The sequence below is a fragment of the Chelmon rostratus genome, chromosome 5 (genome assembly GCF_017976325.1).
Source record: "Chelmon rostratus isolate fCheRos1 chromosome 5, fCheRos1.pri, whole genome shotgun sequence".
Lineage (NCBI taxonomy): Eukaryota > Metazoa > Chordata > Actinopteri > Chaetodontiformes > Chaetodontidae > Chelmon > Chelmon rostratus.
In genome coordinates this window covers 15,912,534-15,933,518 of record NC_055662.1, presented here as the reverse complement: position 1 = coordinate 15,933,518, position 20,985 = coordinate 15,912,534, and the positions used below count along the sequence as shown (strand labels likewise).

The following is a 20,985-nucleotide window of genomic DNA, read 5'->3' as shown; positions in this document are numbered from 1 at the left end:
TGGAAGCAACTCGGAAGGTTTTTAAAGTTAGTTTAGAATGTGGGAATATATTCAGATCACTGGTGGGGTTAGGGGGCTACCGTTGTGTGAATGTGTGTGTGTTTTTTTGTGTGTGTGTGTGTGTTGCACATCTGTTTCCATGCTTGTACAACATGAGAGTGCATGTGAGTGTGTGTGTGTGTGTAGCATCATTAGAGGAAGGTCAGTGTGACACTAGCAACACTACTTCATAAATAATGTAAAACGATACAGGAATTAGACTTTGTAATTATACCTCTCCATGGCACTATGGGTGCACTTTGCATGTATGTACGTGTGTGCCTTATGTGCGTGTGTGTCTATGCTTGTGTGCATTTGTATATGCTCTAATTAGTTCCAAGAGAATAACAGCGACTATTAAAGTGTTGCATTTGTTAAAGCTGGGGATGAAGAAGGCAGCACAGGGCTCAAAATGCCGCAGTTCATTATAATTTGAGTGGTTTTGTGTATTTGTGTGTGTGTGTGTGTGTGTGTGTGTGTGTGTGTGTGTGTGTGTGAATAAAGAAACTTGCAAAACATGTCATAAAAAAGGAGAAAAAAGAGAGACAACATTTAGAAATATGCATGCTCACAGGCGTATACTGTATTTGTATGAATGAGCGTGAGTGAATGGCTCATTTTTATGAAGCGTGCCTGAGTGCACTGCACTTGCTGCACACTGCTACTTCCAAACTAGCGGCTGTGACTTAGCCTCAAACAGCACATGGTATTTGGCCGCTACTCTAATGACATTTAGCGCTGACCATCAGGGACTGCATGTCACTCCAATTAGAAGAAACACCCCCCTGTATGGCAAGCTGTTAGACAAATCAACTCCTCCCTGTAAATTTGGGGATGAATTATTGAAAAGGCCAAAGCCGAGCACCTTGATGAGGCTGGGACATTTGGCTGGCTGAATGGTCAAACTGACACAGCTTTAGGAAAGAGGAAAAAGGCCACTGCTATCTCAGCAGCTCAGAGTGTAGCTGGTTCAGTGGCTTTGTCTGGAAGCTGGGCCTTATCACGCAACCTACTGGGCTTTTCACCCAGCTCACCCCGAAGACTGACTTATGTGTCAGAAGGTAGCATGGTGCAAGTTAACATCAAGATTCCAACTGTCCTTATGGTGAAAGATTTTGGTATTGCTGTATTCTGAATGAAAAATATGAGCCCACATTGCTCCCTGGAGCGAGTCACATGTGCCCTCTTTAAATAAAGTAGCACAATTGAAAAGTTAAAAAACTGAAGAAGAAAAAGGCCACTGATACCTCAGCTGCTAAGCAGAGATAGAAAATGCTTGAGGAGTTGTGACTGAGCAGGTCTTAACATGATCACACATCATTAACTGTCACAAATCCTGAACTTTTTTCCATATTCATCTCTCTTCTCCAACATTATCTAGTCTGTGACTATACAACACTTACAATAGGAGTCATTCTTAATGACAAAAAAGCACTTGGAAAGCATTTCCCTGGTAAAGAAAAATGAAACCTCAGTAAATCTGCACAAGTGTCTTTTGTTTAAGATTCTCGTAACAGTCACTTTTTGTGGCACTCTGAAAAAGCAGCATTGAATGCATTCAGACACACAGTTTGCTTCACCTGAGCATTTTCACACAGATGGTTGGATTGGATTAATGTTAATACTGATAAAGAATGCAAAAAGGACAACATGGTGACGTGATGTGAAATGATGGGCTTCATAAACAGCTAACTGTCACTGCGCGAAAGCTGAAATTGGCTTTTGATATTCTGAAATATTGCAGTAAAGGGTGGCCCAGAAAAAGCAATATTTGAGTACCTCAAGGAAATGTCAGCTGTGCTGTTGGTATCATGAAAGCACAGCCAAATCAATTGTGCATTAGGATATTGAATAAATGCATTTCTTTGTTTTCAATAGCAGACACAAGAAAACAAAACAGTACTATATCAAACCATTCTTGAATGTGTTGATTTTGTCTTCATTGATGTTTTCCTACACAGCCACACCAAGTGCCACTGGGACATTTACTTAAATGACTAAACCCAGCTGACAGAAATCTAATTTACATTTTACTTTTTGTTACATTGTTTTCATACAATTCACTTGACAGCTGAATGAAAACATAGCTACAGAGCCACCCAGATAACTCAACTGCTCAGTGCTGTTGTAGCTCCAGAGTGTGTGCGTAAAACCTCTTTCAAGCGCGAGTGTGTGTGTTTGAGAAATGCAGGGTGTGTTAGCTGTCCCCTAGTGCTGATTGAAGCTGCTGATGACAGAACGGTGGCACTGGATTCTTTTCTGTCGTGCTCCCCAGGCCCCTGACCCACCTAATTGGTTTTCAGTGTTTAAAAGACCAAACCATCAAAGACGCGGCTGTCAGTCTGACTGCTTTCACTTTCGGATTCAGCTCTCTCTATTATTTATAACTGACAAGCAAACTTTCTGAAATACTCTCTCAAATATACAGACTAGACTCCAGACATGTATACATGCAGACAAATTCTGCAGAGAGAACTCTTAGGTGATCATTTATGCACACTTATGCTTCCTCTGCAAACACACACACTGATACATGCTTGTATGCACATACTGTAGCCGTGCAAGTGCATTCAAAGAGAGGCAAGTCAGCCAGCACACCCTGGCAAAGCAAAGAGAATATATGACCAAAGGGGGCTGTATCAGTCTGTCTGTGTGTGAATATTTGTGGGTGTGTGTGTGTTTGAGGAAGGGAAAGAGAGATGGACAGTGTGTTTGCATGTGTATGTGTTTCAGAAAGAGATTTTATGTGTGTGCATGTGAGCGTGTGTGTGTTCAAAGCCTTCATATCTTGCCTCTGCACAGACTCTGCAGAACTGTTCTGACAGTGCAGAAGTACAAACACTGATACAAGTTCTGTGGGAGTTTTTGCTCCAAACAATACAGAAAAGGCTCATGCTAGTGATCAAAGTTGTAGAATAACCCAAGGAAACATCACTGCATAATCCCAGCCATTAAAAATAGGCTCATAAATTCTTGTTAAACTTTGTTGTGCACGAAAATAAACGTCAAACACATAATGGACTTGGAGGCTTAAATGTTAAATTTAAATCACGCAACCATTTGACACAAAGCCTAAAACAAACAAAAAAAGCATGTTACTGAGCTCGCAGTTGCCTCAATATGACTTTTCCAGCTCCACAAATAGGCCAAACTTCAAGTACTCCTCACAGAGCTAAACAAACAGCCTCCTGCTCAGCCTCTTTCACATCAAGATGTCAGCTAACGTCTGAAGAAACGACTGAAACCACAACAAACAGGGAGCTTTTCCTGCCTTCTATGCATGCATCTGCAGCCATCTCTCATCCCGAGCTTTGTTTTGACCAAACACACATCGTCACCCAGCTAATCTCTGCCTACAGCACCTGACCTACCTTGCCATCAAGGCTGTACCAGATAGCATAGGGGCTCCAGTCTGGTTTTGATACAGCGGGCCTTGATGCAGCAAAGCTATCTGCTCCAATCTGAACTCGTTTTTTTCTTGTTTGATGGGAATCCATCTCAACCAGACTGGCACGACTGGATACAGCTCAAACCAGGAGAGAACCTGGCTCCAACTACTTCCACCCACACATGTTCAGCTACACACTACAAAGACTACACACACACACACTGTTTTATCCCAGGCTATGCTTCCTCTTTCGGGTGCCAATCAAACATTCATTACAACTTGCTTTTGGACTTTCAACAACAACATCTTTCTCTACCTGCCTGTCTGTTTCCTTTCTTCTTTACAATATTTTGGCAAAAAAACGAATCACAATATGAGTTTTGTCAATATCGCAGAGAAGCCTCTCTTTCATTCTCTCTCTCTTTACTACTGCGATCGCGCTCCAAGCGATAAAGCCTGCCTCTATTATTAGCAGTGTAATAGAGGGCTGTGGTTGTGAGGATCTGACAAGGAGATGATAACAAAAGTGCTTACTCCTCCGTTCTCCCCGCGCTCCTCCTATATCATTTAGAAAACAGTCGCAGTGCAGCAGCAGATCATGGCTGGCTAATGGCCTTAGAATATTACTGCTGCCACAGTAAGCAACACTTACCGTTAGTCAGTTTGTACAGACATTAAAAGGAACATCATTACATTTAAGAATGTATCTGTTATTCTGCTACTCTCCCATGCTGCAATAAATATTTGTGATCATGCATGACAACCAGATGCCAAATTTAGAAGAGAAATTAAGAAAGAGTTCGACTTGTCAGAGCTGTGGAGGCCCGGGGTTGCTCTCAGGATTGAGTTTCCTATTAAGGACTCACAGCTGCTTTGTTTGAGGTTTCATACCTAGTGGGTTTTGGCAGTTCTCTACTAAAACATGTATCTGTATTCCCAGAAAATGCCCCTGGGTGCTTTTCCAGACGCATTCATCATCTCTCCTAAATTATTATCTTTGGAGAAGCTCCACGTTTGACACCTGGTGACATCAGGAAGTTGAGTCTAAGTTCACTCAGTTCAGGCTTTTAGGGAGTGTGTTCCTTGTGTTCCCAAATATAGACTGGTCTCTGTTTGACCAAAGATCTAACATGTAGGTATAAACTGAGTGGAGATCCTCCTTAAAGGAAAAATCTGCTTTGTTACAACTTGAGTCTTATTTTTGTTATTTTGGCCTGTTATGAGCAATATTTTCACCAATAATAACAGCAATTTCTGAGATTTAGGAACTTCAATAAACTCTGTTGGGGCAAAAAACACACAAGCTGTCAGGTGATCAGACAATCATCTGAGGCAGATTATTGATATCACTTTGAAGGGAAAATGAAAGAGTGTGCATATGAAAAGTCAGGAACAGTGGAGTGCACAGCTACAGCAGCCTACCAAAGTTGAACCAGGACATTGTTTTGTAAAATGTAATCCATGTTTACAAAGAACAGTTTGAGTAATAATGTTCAGAGCTAAACGATTAGCTGATTAACAAATTGGCAAAAATACTATTCTGACACTATTTTGATAATTGATGACTCTTTTCTGTCATTTTTTCATCCAAAAATGCCACATATTTTCCAGTTTCATCTTATCAAATGTGATTATTTGCTATTTTCTATTTACTGTGTTCTTCTATGACAGTTAATTGTATATCTTAAGGTTTTAGTCTGGTAATTGTACCAGACCAATCAAGCAAACTGAAGACATCACCATGGCCTCTGAGAAATTGAATGACTTTATTTCACCATCTTTTAATATTTGATAGATTAAGAGAGAAAAGAGAGAGAAAAAGCCCTAATAATCTTACAGTTTGTTTTTGTTTTCTCATTGAAATAAGTACGATTTTGTGGGCAAAACTACAAAAACAAAAAAAAAAAGGTGTATGAAACCAGCATTTCCCTTTTAGGAAAAACATGCACTTAATAAATTCTGGCAATACACATACACACACAGGCAGACACCCACACAAGTAGAATGGCAGAGGAGAAGCAGAATGAACAGTGACCAATTAACATCTCAGTAGATACCAAACATACCATGGGCCATATCCCAGTTTGTGAAAATATGTGTGAAAACCTCCTGCTGAGAATGTGTGTGAGTCTTCTCTATTGTTAAGAGTTAAAAAAATACAAGAAACAGTGCAAAACAAGATAGCACATGCTCATCCCTATAGGCTGATGTGACAATATGATTATTATACTGCAAGTGTGCCTGTCTTTGCTCTGAGATGAGACTCAATAACAGCCCACACGTGCATGTTTGTGTGTGTGTGTGTGTGTGTGTGTGTGTGTGTGTGTGTGTGTGTGTGTGTGTGTGTGTGTGTGTGTGCTTGTCGTGAATTTGGATCTGACAACAGCAGTAAAGGCAACCAAAGCCAGAGCAGATTTCCTGGGGTGTATGTATTTGTGGCACTGTGGGCGACTCTGAAAAGCCTTCAGAATGAAAAAAGAATAGTTTCCCAGGATGCCACCTGATGTGTGTGTGTCTGTGTGTTGATGTGTTTCCATTGTGTATTTGTGTACTTCCATCTACATGACTTTGGCTTTCTAAACATTTCTATCAAAATGTATACCTTTCTGTATGGAAGCTTGTGTGTGCGTGCGTGCTTGCATTATGTCTAGCATTCTCAAGTGTGTGTGTTCTGCCAAGCCTAAGAAAGTGACATATCGGCACAGCTTCCTCTATCTATAATTCATAGTGCAGGCTCTAAACAAAGAACAGAGTGTTTGGGTCCCATCAGACATGCTACAGGGGAACCGACACGGTTGCTAAAGCTGCAAACAAAATAAGGCCGGATAGCAAGACCTGGAGCAAATAAGAGGCATTACAGACTGTGATAGTAAAAAAAGAGCACAAACTGACTGACAGACAGGCATGCTGACAGCCACATGTGGAATAAGGGATACTATTTTCTCTGTCTCTTTTTCTCTTCGCCTTGATGGATTCTCTCTGACCCACATTATCAGGAAACAGACAGGCCGACATGTAAACAGGATCGAATATGACTCAGTGTGCTGTCTACACTGAAACAAAGGCTCTTTCAACACTGCCCTATTTTTCTTTTGTTGCTATACACACCTGTAATCACCCCACACTCACTAGGAGGACAATCATGCAATATTTAGAAACTCCAGCTCTGCTCATTCTCGGAGGGAAGATGCAAGATTCATAACCGTTGTCTTGAGGTTTGTCTTGTCTGCTACATGTGCTGAAGCTTGTCGAATTAGTCATACTCACCACTCATAGCTATAAGGTGTGCTGGTCATCAAAGATATCCAGTCGTCTAAGACCCTAACGCTGGATATTAGATAAAGATGGTTCAAACTACTACTTTAGACTGTTTATCAGGCAAAAAAAAAAACAAGTAGAAGACAACTTTGAACTCACTTGGCTCTGGGAAACTGTGATGGTATTTTCACCATGTGCTCACATCTTATGGACTAAACAAGTCAGCCAAAAACAAAACAATCTTAGCTGCCATCAAAGCCTATATCTAGCCCATGGAACTGTTCGGTGGGAAAAAAAATAAACTGGTGCACTAAAATAACCTAATTCCCACATTTTCTTAAGAATACAGCTGATGCTCTTAATGCTGACAACATGTGTCAGTTGCTTCAGCTGTTGCTTCCATTTATTCAGTGCATTGAGATGCTGTGACAGTTCCACAGGGCCTACCTTTCATCTGCTCCTGTGAGCCCTCCATTCATACCTCAATTATTGCAGGGGCATGTATGTGCTGTAATCAAAATTCTACATATTGTTAATTGCAGGTGACATATGTGGTGCTCTAAACACACAAATTGTCATGGGCTTTAGCTATCAATGTGACGCCTGCTCCAATTATCATAGAGACGAATGAGCCAGGCAGATGGCGGGGGGGGGGGGGGGGGGGGGGGGGGGGGGTGTTCATTAAGATGAAAATGAAAAAAAGAGCGGGGAGAGACAGTAAAAAGAGGTAATATTGAAAAAAGAAAGGTGAAGGATTGCAGGGATGGCAAGATAACGACACTAAGAAATGATGTGGATGTGTCAGTGATGGAGTGGGAAAAGTGGCTTTTCGTAACTGATGGAAGGATCATTTATCTATTCATATGTCACAGTGAGTCATCCTTTAGAGCAACCAAAAATAGCTTTCTCACTAACTGCACAGGCAGTATGTTTCCCCTCTCATTCATTCTCCTCAACTCAAACAATGAGCAACAATCAGGATGTGCAACAGAAGGCAGGAGAGTAAGTGAATAGCGTGCACAGGTAATGACGTGCTAATGGTTCAGCTTCAAAACTTCACCATGGCTTCACTAGAGCTTACATGTACGAAAACTGGCATAAAACTGTAAACTATGACTTGTCCACCCTCCGGACATGTTATATTGGGCCAATAAGAGAAAATGTTAAGTATACTGAAGCCACTATTTTCCAATTCAGAGTCACTTCTTCTGCTATTGTCACTGTTCTGTTTATAAGAGGGCTTTCTGTTTCAGAAAATGTAAACATAACTACTTCGGTTTGTGCTATATATGTGGCACAACAATAAATGCTTGCAGTGTTGTCAGAGCCTATGGCAACATGTGACAAAGGTTCGCTGCCAGATTCAAACTGGGGTTATTGTGGTTACACGGTATGAATCCCAAAATCATGGGGCACCAGGATGCTTTTTACAGTGATGTCTTGATGTTGAACAACAATCAAGCTTTAAGAAACACTGAGGAAAAGGGACATTAGACAAGCAATGGTGTATAAAGAGAAGCACAGTCCAACAGAGAAACTGATTAGCAAAAAAAAGGAAAAAATAATTACAGACTGGGTGAAGCAGAGGAAAATACAGATTTGCGGTTTAGGCTAAGCAACATGTACAGTATGTTCTATTTGAATGGCACCTGACTAAGAAAAGGTAATGTCTAGAAATAGCCTGCTGCTTTCACATTGTTTGTTCACACCTCCCACACTGGAGGGTATGTACATTGAAAGGAGACAAATCACATTAAGCACCTAAAATCAACCGAACCCTGAATTGGAATGACTGGAGCTGGCAGTTTATCTGTGGGCTCTGTGGACTATTTATCCAAGGCTTACTGTTTACAAGACTTTCAGCTCAACCCTCAAGCCTTTCAACTCTTGAATTAAGCCCATGCCCACACCAATGGGGATGCATTTGAAAATTCCCTCAACATGTAAAGCAGGTTTTCTGGCATACTGGCATAACATATTCTAGTCATTTTGTAAGAGCTTGTTGCTGAGATGAAACACCAAAACAATAGCAAAATGTTCCTCTGCTTTCTCTGCTAGTTGAATAACAGTGTCAACAAAATGGTGCATTATAGCAACTACAGGAGTCTGTTTAAAGCTAGAATGCCAAGTAAGATTTCCACTAACTCAAACCACATTTTTGACACTGTTTTCAGCAACAGCCATTCAATGTATTTACATGGAGTAATTATCTATCTACTATATATCATATTTTATTGGTAGTGGCAGACTCCACCAATCCCATGCTGGATTCAGGTTGCACGAGGGATTCACAGGAAACAATGCATGCATTTAATTTCACATGTTTGTTATTTTATCTCATTGATATCAACCTCACAGTTTACTGTTCACTCTTCCACAGTCATATCCGAGCTGCTTTGAGTTAACAGAGAGTAAACCAATCATGTCCTTCCACTGCGGCTTCACGTTAAAAGTATTCAACTGCCGGAACATAGGATAGGGAAACCCAACAATAAACATTACAAACATATTCAATTCGCTATGCTTCATTCATACACTCTGACAGAGACAATTTGATGCAATGAATATTCACATCTATAAGTTGCTGGTGTGTGTTTGGCATTAACAGTTCACCTTGTGAAAAACAAAACATATTTTCACCCATTCACTAATCTAACATTGTCAAACATTTCCGGGATGTTTACTAAAAACCAAAATAAATCTTCATGTTTAAGAGCTTCTAAATCAGGAAGCTTGACACTGCAGAGCCAGGGAGAACGGAGACACTCAACAGCTACAGCGCCAAGATAAACAAGCCAAGGAACACGAGCCGTGTGTGAGCCATAACAAGATGATTATGGTGGTGGCAGCTAGTTACCATTGCCTGATACGGAGAAAGAGGTGCCATGTCATGTACCAGCCTCAGCTGCCAAGCCCATAAACTCTGTCTGCTTTCCAACAGGGCTGGGAAATGATGTTCTAACTGAAGTACAGCCACCACGGGAAAAGCTGTAATGGTGAGGTATTGAATGCAGAATTGCATCATGTCAACTCATATTGGATATATCCATTTTGCAATCTGGCATTTTCTCATGATCTAGGTTTTACAAATCAAACCTCAAGTTTCTTCCTTCGAAGTACATGTTCACCTCTGAATCTGCTTACTACAACATGACTCTGAGAAAGCACCTGAAAAAGCTGCGTCAATCCTTAATCTTCTAAATGTGTGTGGGGTGACTTAAATAAGAGCTGAAGCCAGCCAACATCTTGTTGTGTGAGTTTTAACTTACCATCGGTGTGCCAGGTTCTAGGATAAGTGGCACTCAACCCCTGCAGCCAAGGCCCCCATTTTGAAACAGTATGCATTTTAATGTATTAGGTTGGCACAAGGCTGGAGTGGGGGGTCATGGGCAACCAATCTGTGTGTGGGTTTGTATCTATATGTGTGTGTGTGTGTGTGTGTGTGTGTGTGTGTGTGTGTGTGTGTGTGTGTGCGTGTGCGTGTGTAAAAGGGAGAAAGAGTGCTTGACCAGGACGAGTAACGGCTGCTATTCACAACTGTAAGGACCATTTTTTCCACTGTGTGGCAGAGCCAGAGGATTGCCAAGGCAGCCAGCCTGTGCCCCCATGGTATGTAGACACTGTCGCGCTCATACACAAGAGGGGGGGGGGGGGGGGGGGTACCGAAGTGTGTGTGTGTGTGTGTGTGTGTGTGTGTGTGTGTGTGTGTGTGTGAAAGAGAGATAAAGAGAGACAGGGAGAGAGTTAGGGAGAGTTTACAGTATAGCTTGCAGGAGACAATGCTGCCCCTCCTATAAAGCATAAACATTTCATCACTAACCACCAACACAAAACCAGACATAAATATGGTGTCATCAACAAACATACTGTTGTTATGATAAGAGACAATGAGGATTTCCATTTCTTCGCAGTGCTCTTCAGTTCATGCCAAAATACAAAGTCAGTTCTCTGAGCAAACTAAGATTAAGTACCAACAGTTGGCATTAAACGTCTGGTCAGATTTGTAGTCGCATTAAATTTTTCTTTAACCAGACAGCTACTGGTTTAAATCATAATCTTCCACATTTTTGGGTGTATTTTCTTTTGGCAAAGTTATTGCATGGCTGCTTGTGTTTAGACATTTGATTCTTGATTCTTGAGTCTGATTCCTTTTGTTAAGTGATAAAAAGGTTTTTGTGGAAAAACAAATTCCTCGCAACAAAATCTTGTCTACACAGATACGCTTCTGTTTTAATCAATATAGCGGTCTACACAGGCACAATATTGGCAGCTTCACTCCCACTTCATGCTCACACCCGTGACCCAAACATTCTTTTCTACACTTCAAGTCTATTTTCCTCACTTTTAATGTAACTGTGGTGTTTGTGTTTTCTGCTCTGAGTGCTGCCAAAACTCAGGTGACCTGAGGACTCTGCCTGAACACATCCTGTGCGGACACTGAGGACTGACGTCGCTGCTCTGCTAACGTGCTGCTTTCACTACGCTGCTTGTGAGGACAAGGTGTCGAAAGACACGTTGTAACGTATCAAATGGTTTCAGTGCCAAGACTCAAGTATCACACCTGTGTTACCAACATAAAATCTCAAGCAATACCCAACCCTACACTCATGCAGCAGGTAGGCCAGATGGTACATGCCATTCTCAACCTTTCTAAAGCAATACTTTACCTTTCACCAAATAGTCAAGTGCCATGTCACATCAAGGCTGGTTCTTCAGTAAGAAACTGGTGACAATTTGTTAATGCAGGCGGAGGAAGCACTCTGTGCCCTATCATTGCATGTCAGATGACAACAGTGCCAGGCTCCAACCCACTCATTATAATCATTATTTCAAAGAAAGGAAGAGGTCTATAGCTCATATTCTTTCATTGCCGTTATATCTCATCACAGCTTGATGCAAGCAGACAAAGACAACTGTTGTCAACATGAAATGCTGCACAATTCAGAAAACAAAAGATGGCACAATACGCAAAACAGAAGCCACATGAATAAATATCCAGACGTGTTCATTGTGTGATAAAATACCTGCATTATTACAAATATTTGGCAGGTGAATAAAAAACTAAAAAACATCCTTTTCACCTCGTGTATACCTATCAGCCAACTTTCACTGGGATGAATGGATGTGATTTGGCTCTGTGCTTCTGCAATCAGTCTGTCTTGTTTAAAATGAAATAGATTTCTCACCCCAACATAGTTCAGCCAAGTGGCAGAGCAGCCTCTCTAAATAAACTCCGACAAAAAACTGAAATGAAAAAAGAAACACACACACACACACACATAGACACACACACAAACACACAGACATGCACATCTGAAAATCTCAGTCTTAGGCACTCTTTTACCATCGCTACCGGTTATGGCAAAATGGCACCACATCAGGGGATTAATGATTACTTCACATACTGGGTGTGAAACAAAACAGGCGGAATAAGCAGACAGAAAAAAAGCTGATCACAGGAGTGGGAGATGCGAGAATAAAAGAGGAATGTTAAATCAATGAGATTTAAATGGGAGTTGCCGTTGGATTTCTGGGGTTGATGGCGTCCCTATCTGGGTGTCAAGCATGTACTGTGGGTGTGCTAAACAACATCCAAACATCCCCAAATCCCCGAGGCGCCTTTTGAGAGGCAAAAGAATCTGGGAAAGGGACTGGCTGAGGAAAACAGGAGTGGAGGTTAGGGAGGGTAGGGGGGTAGAGGAGGGAGATATAGAGTGTGTAATACGGAGAGAGAATCAATGGGTACCCCCGGAGCAAATAAAAGCCATGACATCATTGTATGGCAAGGGGCAAGGAGTGGGGTGGCAAGGAGTAGGGGGAGAGGGAGAGACGAGAGCACCCACAGTCACCCATTCTGCCTCTCGGGGCCCATCCTCTGGAATGGATAAGAGCCGAACAATGCGCTCTCAATGAATGGGATCCCAAATCCCACAGGAGAAAAACAAATCACCAGTGGGAAAGGGGGAGGGCGAGGGAGAGATGGAGAAAGCGACAGAGAGAGAGATGGAGAGAGAAAGGGAGACCCTTAGAAGATGTGCACACAAAGCAACAAAGCATCTTGGGACATGTAGAGCAAGGCAAGTAGAGATTGAGACAAAGCTGCCTTTGTCCCTCCTGGCTGGTGGGTGGCTTGGTGTGGAGGATTTGAACGTGGTAGCATTTACATCAGAGCTCTCCAATATATTGATCAGGCCATGTAATCCCTCAAATGATGCCTGAAAAGGCTGGATCTACTCTGGCCGCGTTGTTTGTTGGGTTTACATGACAAGACCGTGTGGGAGGCAGGAACCGGGCTTTATGTAACTCGTCAGGGAGGCTTTGAGTTGCATTCAAACTTCGGCCTGCTGCTCATGATGCTGGGTTGATGGAGACGCGTGACGCAGGGAGGGATGTTCAGGGAGCCTCTGATCACAGCATCTCCTCGCAGAAGTCAAAATGGGATGCTTAATTGTATTCCCCATTATATGGTGTCAATAAATAAAGTCGCAGCCTTCACTGGGAGGGCTCAATATGTGTGCGTGAGTGCGTACGCATCCGTGTGTTTTCATGCAAGTGTGCGTGCTTTCGAACAAAGAGCTTCCATTCCTCCGTGATTACAGCACTGGTGCTGTAAGCCAGAACAGAGAAAATAAATTAGAATCACAAGCAGAAAAGTCTTTCATGTCTGATGCTTTGATAGCGAAAACAAGCAGGTTTCCACAAACTAGAATTAGTTGGCTTATAATTCGGAGCTAGCTGGGGACAACTTGACACAAAAATTTCAAAAAACAAATGGAAAATTCTTTCATGAATAAGTCACAAATAAAAGAAAAGAATGGAAGAACTGTATTATGACATTTATTTTTGGGATCAATAAAAAAGGAAGATGCCGGAAAAAGAAGCTGCGCCTGTGTTGGGGTAGAATAACCCGAATGTGAAATTGTCAAAGAAGATGCTACACTCTGATCTGGCAGAAGTATGATCTTTCTGACAATTCAGAGGCACTTGTATATGAATGAGCACAATTAGCAGCAGGGCTTCTATGATGCTTACAGACACTCCTCCTGTGAGAAAAGTGAAACAAGATACAGCTGGAGCTATTATTTAAGTCCCACATTTTACTGAAAGCATACTGAACTACGGCACCATATAAATCAGGAACAGCAAGGGAAAGAAACACTTATTTTTTATCACGGGCTAAAAGAAACAGACATTTCTGTCCTTCAATATATTGATTTTGTTGTACAATGTGTCACTGAACAAAGAACTGTGTGCTGTTAAGATGCAGGAAAGATACTTTTTAATTTCATTTGGATTGAAAAAGTGAGGTGGAGCAAAAGGGGGACCAGACATAAAGCAGACATCCAGGGCACGAGGCTGTGAGTCAGAAATCATTGTCTGAAAGTATTCTGAGATACCATGGAGCCAAACACTGCTGACCCTGACCTTTAATCTCTGACCTCTGTGTAAAGGGTTTGAATAAGGCTGCAACTAACAATTATTTTTATCATCAGCCCACAAAATTCAGTTAGAAATGATGAAAAATGCCCATAGCAGTTTCGCTGAGCCCAACATTAAGTCTTTAAATTGCTTGTTTTGTCTGGCTAACCATCTAAAACCCAACATATTCAATTTAAAATGATACAAAACAGACAAAAAGAGCTAATCCTCACATCTAGAAACAGCAAATATTTGGCATTTTAGCTTGATAGCTTATTAAAAATTATTGTTGATTAATTCTCTGTCAACTACTTAATCCACTGATTGACTAGTCACTTCAGCAATAAAGGGAAATGAAACATAATTTAAGACAAGGAATGATCCAAGCACTTGGGTGTTATTATTTTAATCAAAATGAAAGTTGTTCTCGAGCTCATTATCAACAACTATTGTGCCATAAGGGAAACATAAGAAAAGTCTGTTTGGGATTTTGTCTGAAAGCCGTATTTAGTAAATTTTTCCCTTTTTGCAGTCAGGAACTCAAAAGAGCTTTGCTTTATCAATTCTCATCAAGTCTGTCTGAAGCTATCAGCTAAACATACCCTTTGAAGTCTGAGCCAGCATGCAGAAGCAACATTAGCTCACTAGCTCTTACCCTGTGCCTTTGCAGCCTAGCGTGTCCACAATAAATATTGAAATCGGCGGTGGCTGCCTTGCAAGTGGATGTCCTGTATTATAAATGTCACCCCAACCTTGGTCGGCGGAGCAGTGGCTCGTTCTAATGCCACAGGACAGAGACACAGCGAGAGAGAGAGAGGAGAAGGAGACACCACGTCTGGCAAGGGATTTCAATTCTCAGACTCATCAAAGTGACATCAGAGTGTCTAGTTGCATGTTTATGAATAAAAAAGAAGATGGATACTGTGGGGAAAAAGAGGGCTAAAATGATAGCGGGAGAAGGACAGAGATAGGAAGTAAGCCAGCACTCGGTTTCACGGTACATTCAGGGAGCCTTGAACACAGCGAAAGAAAAACGTGAGACATCACAAGATGATCAACAAGTTAGAAGAGAAGAAATACTTTAGAGCTTACCCTCTTTAAGCTTCTAAAAGGTATTCAAATTAATCTGAACAGGTAAAACTTAAGGTGCTCTCATCTTGTAGAACGGTGCAACCCTTCAGGAGTGGCTACGAGTTGACTTTTATACTTTGTTTACAAGCACAAAGGTTGTGAGCCACTGAGCTGGATGGCTCCTTTTGCATATTTCTGGAACAAGGCAGCTCTTATAATGTCAGCAGTCCATGGTGGTGCCCAAGACCATATCTGTCTTTCCCCCAAACGATTTCTCAGTGCCAGGAGGCACTCTAAAAACAACAAAGACAGATTGTGCTGGCTGCTTTAAAAAGTACTGCTAAAAATAAGATATCCCCTCATTAAAAGACTCCTCATTCTCTCTCTGCCTGTCACATATTGGATTCGGGTGATTGGATGAATATATTGGCTATTGGCGGTTGGCTGAGTCCATCGTTGGTTGTGTTTCTGTGGGGCGACCTCAGACTCTCATTCAGCAAGCTAACCCAGCGAGGCCACGTACAAACAGTGTGGAGAGCCAGAATATTTTCATATCCAACTCAGTAAAAAAGTTTACTTTGAACAAACCAGAGTTGGTGATTGTTAGAACAGTGGAAAGCCTAAAAAAGACTGTTTTGGTGAGTTTAATTTGATTTCTCTTGGGTCTGAATGACGTGTGTTTCACGATGAATGAAGCTCATCTTATTTTCTGAGTTTATTTTATTTATTAGGTTAAAAAAGCAAACTTGGCGCTAACATATCTCCCAGCTGAAGGGGGCAGGGGGGTGAATAACACTGCTCATTCATCCCAAAATGCTAAACACCATGTCGCCCAATCATAAGTAAATGTGAGTTGGAAAGACTTAACTTGGCATCTGCTTATTCAGGCTTTGACCACTCAAGTTTGTTCAATTCCAATAATTTTGGTTCAGTTTTTTTTATCTCTTGCATAATCCTTGTGCATCATATTCTGAGATCTCCTCTACCTCAGCAAGTGACCATAAGCAGCAGAGAAGTAACGTGAGGTTCAAACTACACAGCAACTCCAAATATAGGGTAAAAGATAGGAATATGAGCAACTCCCTCCAGCGGGTCCAGAAAGCCACCTGTTGCGTTTTTACTTGCTTCCCTTCAAGTACAGCTTTATCCCACATGAGCCAAACTTCTGCAGACAACACCTCAGAATTACAATGGGTAGATTGTGTACTTTTATTTCAAGGTCTGCGCAGTTGGAAAAGAATTAAATCTGGTTATCTGCAGTCCGGATAGCGCGCTGAGCAGAAACCCTCTTAAAATACAGATAAAAGCACAGATTCTTGGTGCTTTTCTGTGTGGTGATGAATGGGAAACTCTGCACACCACAATAACTGCATACAATACACACAACTATTATTACCACACATTCCACAGTGAATTGCAAAGGTAATTTACACGAGTCCCTGGCTCTCCTCCACATGTTTCATTTTTGTTGTCACCTCCCCATCTTTCTCTCCATCTTCATCCCCTCCTACCGTCTCCGTTGTTATTCTCCCATTTTCCTCATCCTCTTTCCTTTATTCTTCGCCCTTCCTATCACCTTCCCCTGCATCCTCGCTTTCTTCCTTCTATGCCCTGCTCAGATCCTGTTTCTTTTCTAACTTTTTTTTCCTTCTGACAGCAGATCACTTAAGTCTTTTTCTGTCTCAGCTGCTCCTCTTTTGGAATAACAAACAAGCTATGCAACAGGTCTCACGATATACCAACACTGAATGAGGCCATTTTCATGCATCCTTATGAGGATAAAGTAGAAGTCTCACTCTTGAAACACTAAAGGATTGGTGTGAAGACATTTACCTGTACATACTGCTGTGCTACCTCAATATCGTTTTCATACAGGAAACAGCAGCTTTCCCCTGAACCCGATACAAATTCAATTTAGGGAAATAGCTGTTCCCCTGAGTGCGGTGCCATGCTGACTGCTGCATGGAAGCAAAACCAGTGATCTATAACTAGTATATGTGGCTAGGCCGCACATTTTGGAGGCAGAGAGGGAACTGTTAAGAAAGAATAAATCTCCTGACAGCAAATATGTCAATGAAAACAAGAAAAAACCTAAACATCCTAAAAAGGAGTCCAATCATTTCTCAAAATATGTCATCTAAAATCTCCCTGTACTGTAGATACTGTATGTCACATATTGTTTGATGAAGGAGCTTCCTGGCAGTCTTTCTCCTCCTCCTCAGGGAGAGTGCTAATGAAGCAGGAGGCTGGTCAGATGGGGGAATCTCTAACTCTCCACTTGGGTTCCAAGCAATCAATAATATACAGACGGCCAACCTCGCCTTTCTCTCCATCTCTTTCATTTTCTTTCCTTTACCCTCTTCGTCTTCATTAATTTACCCATTATGTCCTTTTTATATTTGTTTTCACCTCCTCTCCCTCTCACCTCCTCCCTGGACATGACCTCTGTCACCTCCTCTAATTTCTCCTATTTGCAGGTTTGCCTCCCCCTCTCTTTTAGACAGTTAGCACTGATAGTGTTATAAATCTGCATTGTAATTAGTATCACACTTGCAGCTGAATTTCATTTCTATTCACAACTAATTTACTGCTCCGTCATTGCAGTGTTTTGACATACCAGAAGTTGCACTAAGAAATTCTCAGAGACTTTGGAAGAAAACAAACTTACTGTCAGGAAACTCTAACCATAAACACCAATGGGAAAAAAAAGAAGAAGACTGTGCACACTCAAACTGCCTTAATACAAAGTTAAACGAGGTATCCTATCCATCTCTCTGATACTTTACTGGCCCTAAGGGGATGCTTTCCAAACTGTGAGACAACAGTGCCCCCTGCAGCCCACCAGTCGATGTGCATCTCAGTTATTTTGACTAAAGTTGATCCCTTTACACTTTTAACTAGCCTTGTTTTAGCCCCCCCAGCTATCTCCTCCCACAAGGGGAATTGTGTAAGTGGATTTAAATAAATTAATGCCTCTTTTGCCAGCCTAGGGAAAACACAGCAGAAAATAGTTTAAAACAACAACAACAACAACAAAAAACCTACTGCTGTCGCACTCACAAAGATAAAGAAAAACACACTGTATGGTATTTTTTCTTCCTTATGCCTATAGGCCCACGTTTAAGATGCCAGCAATTTGAATATGTCATGCCTAATTCCACATTTAGGCTGAGCCGGCATTCTCCAGGGACTGAATACAAAGCAGCATGCAAGAAAGACACTTAACTAGTCAGCTGGAACAACACTATCCAGGCTCAGGGAATAATCAGTCCAACCATTTTGAGACAAAAACTGCTTTAAACAAAACCAGTCAAATGCCTGAAGGCCATAACTAAAATTTTCAGTATCCATGCCAACAAACTGCAGTCCTGTGTAGCATTTACAATCTGTGGATATATTTCAAATATTTGTCCACACAGCAATGGCACTTGATTAATCTTATCTCACTAAGAATGCATTCATCTTTGAGGTTGTTAGAAGAATCAAAACATTAAGTCTTGAAATATTTCGATTCATTCTCACTCAAAGGCTGAAAATCATTTAATGTAAAAAAGAAATTGCCTTTTGAGTTCTCACTATTTTTTGCTACAGCAACAGAGCAAGGCTTCTCCCAGTGGAAAAGAAAGAAATGAGTGAGCTTGTTTATCCAATGAGAGAGCTCATGAGGTCTTGCCTATTAGAGTAACTACATAGCATTAGCTAATTGGGATACAAACAAACTCTACTTCATATAAAATGAATGGAAATAGAGAAACGCTACAGTGGAAAAACTAAAGTCAAAACCATATCTCTTTCATAATAAATAAATATTCAGGGCTAGGCCTCATTAGAATGCTGCACCAAAATCATTTATGCAATAATTAAGCAAATATTAATTATGTAAAGGATATAAATTAGGAAAGGAATAAGTAATCATCACTAATGACATCAAAAAGGCAGACATCTGGCCTATATCTAAAACATATTGTAAACAAGCCTGGACAGTGTGCACATTGACACAGTTCAATGCTAGTTACAATACAGTCCAATTCTTGCTACAGAGTCAGTCTCTCAAGAGAACAAAGAGACCCTGGAGGTTTCAGCTAACAAGCTCCCTGTTCTCTGGTCTTTACACTACAGTTACTCTGGAACCAGATGTACGTCTACCTCTGGGTCAAAACAGACATCAGTGGGATTAGCATCTATTTGCAAAGAAAGTGGGACAGATTGGAGATGCTTCTCATTTAGCATAAACACAGAACAGTTCTCTGAAGGTTTTTTTTCTAATTAGTTAGCGTGTTCACAATAGATGAGTGAATGGTACGAGAAGCAGAACAAGAAAAACAATGACAGTCGTGTAAACTGTGCATGCTGTTACGTGTGTGTGAGTCTGTTCACACCTCAGAGTCTTCACTGCGGAGGCCCAGTTGGAGGACAGCACTGGGAGACTTCAGTCTGGCTTGGCTGGACTGGGCCATCTGCAGGTTTAACTGCCAGCCGACATACTCCAGCTGAAACACATAAATGGAGCCAGCCTTTCTTTAATATTAACTGGGTTTTAATAAAGCCTCACATTTTAATTTAATTAATGCCCTCAACACATTTTCAAAGCCTCTGTGAAAAAAAACCCTTTAAGATGGCACTTTTCCCACAAAATAACAGTAGAAGCAGAATTTCTAAAGAGATATGTAATCCTATGTATATTTATGCTTATATTGATTTTTCATTCATCCTTTATCCTCACTATATTCTCACACCTTTATCTAGATTTTTCATCATTCACTCGATTATTTTCTAGGATTTGTTTTGTTTGTTTAAAAGGCACTTAATAATCATTGATTTTGACAAGTGCTATAATAATCAACTTTATTATAATTATTAGAAACGCAAATGTGAAAATACAGTACAAAACAGTGCCAATCAAACTGACTGTCATAATAGCAGAAGGGACAGATGAGAATCAATTAACTGTTGCAGGTCTGATTTGTATTACATGTTCTGACATATTGCCATCTTATTTATAATAAATAGTAACTTTTTCACTGAAGATGAGACTGAAAACCCTAAAAATAACAAATTTATTTCGCTGAAAATGGAGCCTGTTAAGTTATTAATGGCTTGTTTGCTGACTATGTACGACCAGATGACCTAAAGTCAACATGATTACTGAAAGTCGATGTATTATCACACCTTGTCGTTATCATGGACATGAAGATTAACTACTGTAGAACTTTGCTTAATCTCCTCAAAGTTTAAGCTACCTTGCTTCCAAGCTGCAGGTTGTCAGACTATTATTTTCAGTGTTCGTCAGCTGTGGCAGGGTGATAGATTAGCAGCACTGAGTCAAGGCAGGGCAGTTAAGTGTTTTATGATGCAGAGAGAGGCCATAATAATAAACCATGTGTGACTTATTGGTTCTGGATGCTTCCACAGCATCCGAGGACAGGTGTGAGGTGGGGAAGGGCTGGGCCACATTACTCACGACTGGAACAACATCCACACAAGCATGAATAAACAACACGACTCTATGTGCTACTTATTTCACTTTCACTATATGCAAATGAATTAGCTTCAAGAAATGAATCAATAAAATAAATACATATGCTGTATTTTAATGTTACGTAATACACATATAAATGACTAACCATAAATATAATAGTATAGCACATTATTGATGTGTTACCCTTCTTATTTATTTCTGTATTTCCTTCCTTTTCCATCATATGTTAACATGTTTTGGTAGGTGTATTGTTTGGGACATGTAGCAATTAAAGTAGGATTTCAATGGATTCACTCAACGTGTATCAAAGCCGGATGTCCGATTTTTCCAC

At 40.9% G+C, this 20,985-nt stretch overlaps 1 protein-coding gene across 1 annotated transcript in view; it reads right to left on the bottom strand.

Annotated features, from left to right (window-relative positions):
• Nucleotides 1-20,985, bottom strand: part of commd10 (COMM domain containing 10) — a 54,472-nt gene that overhangs the window by 28,396 nt on the left and 5,091 nt on the right. The window contains exon 5 of the mRNA XM_041937655.1: nucleotides 19,555-19,665. Coding sequence (XP_041793589.1) covers nucleotides 19,555-19,665 — 111 coding nt within the window. The remainder of the gene's footprint in view (nucleotides 1-19,554; nucleotides 19,666-20,985) is intronic.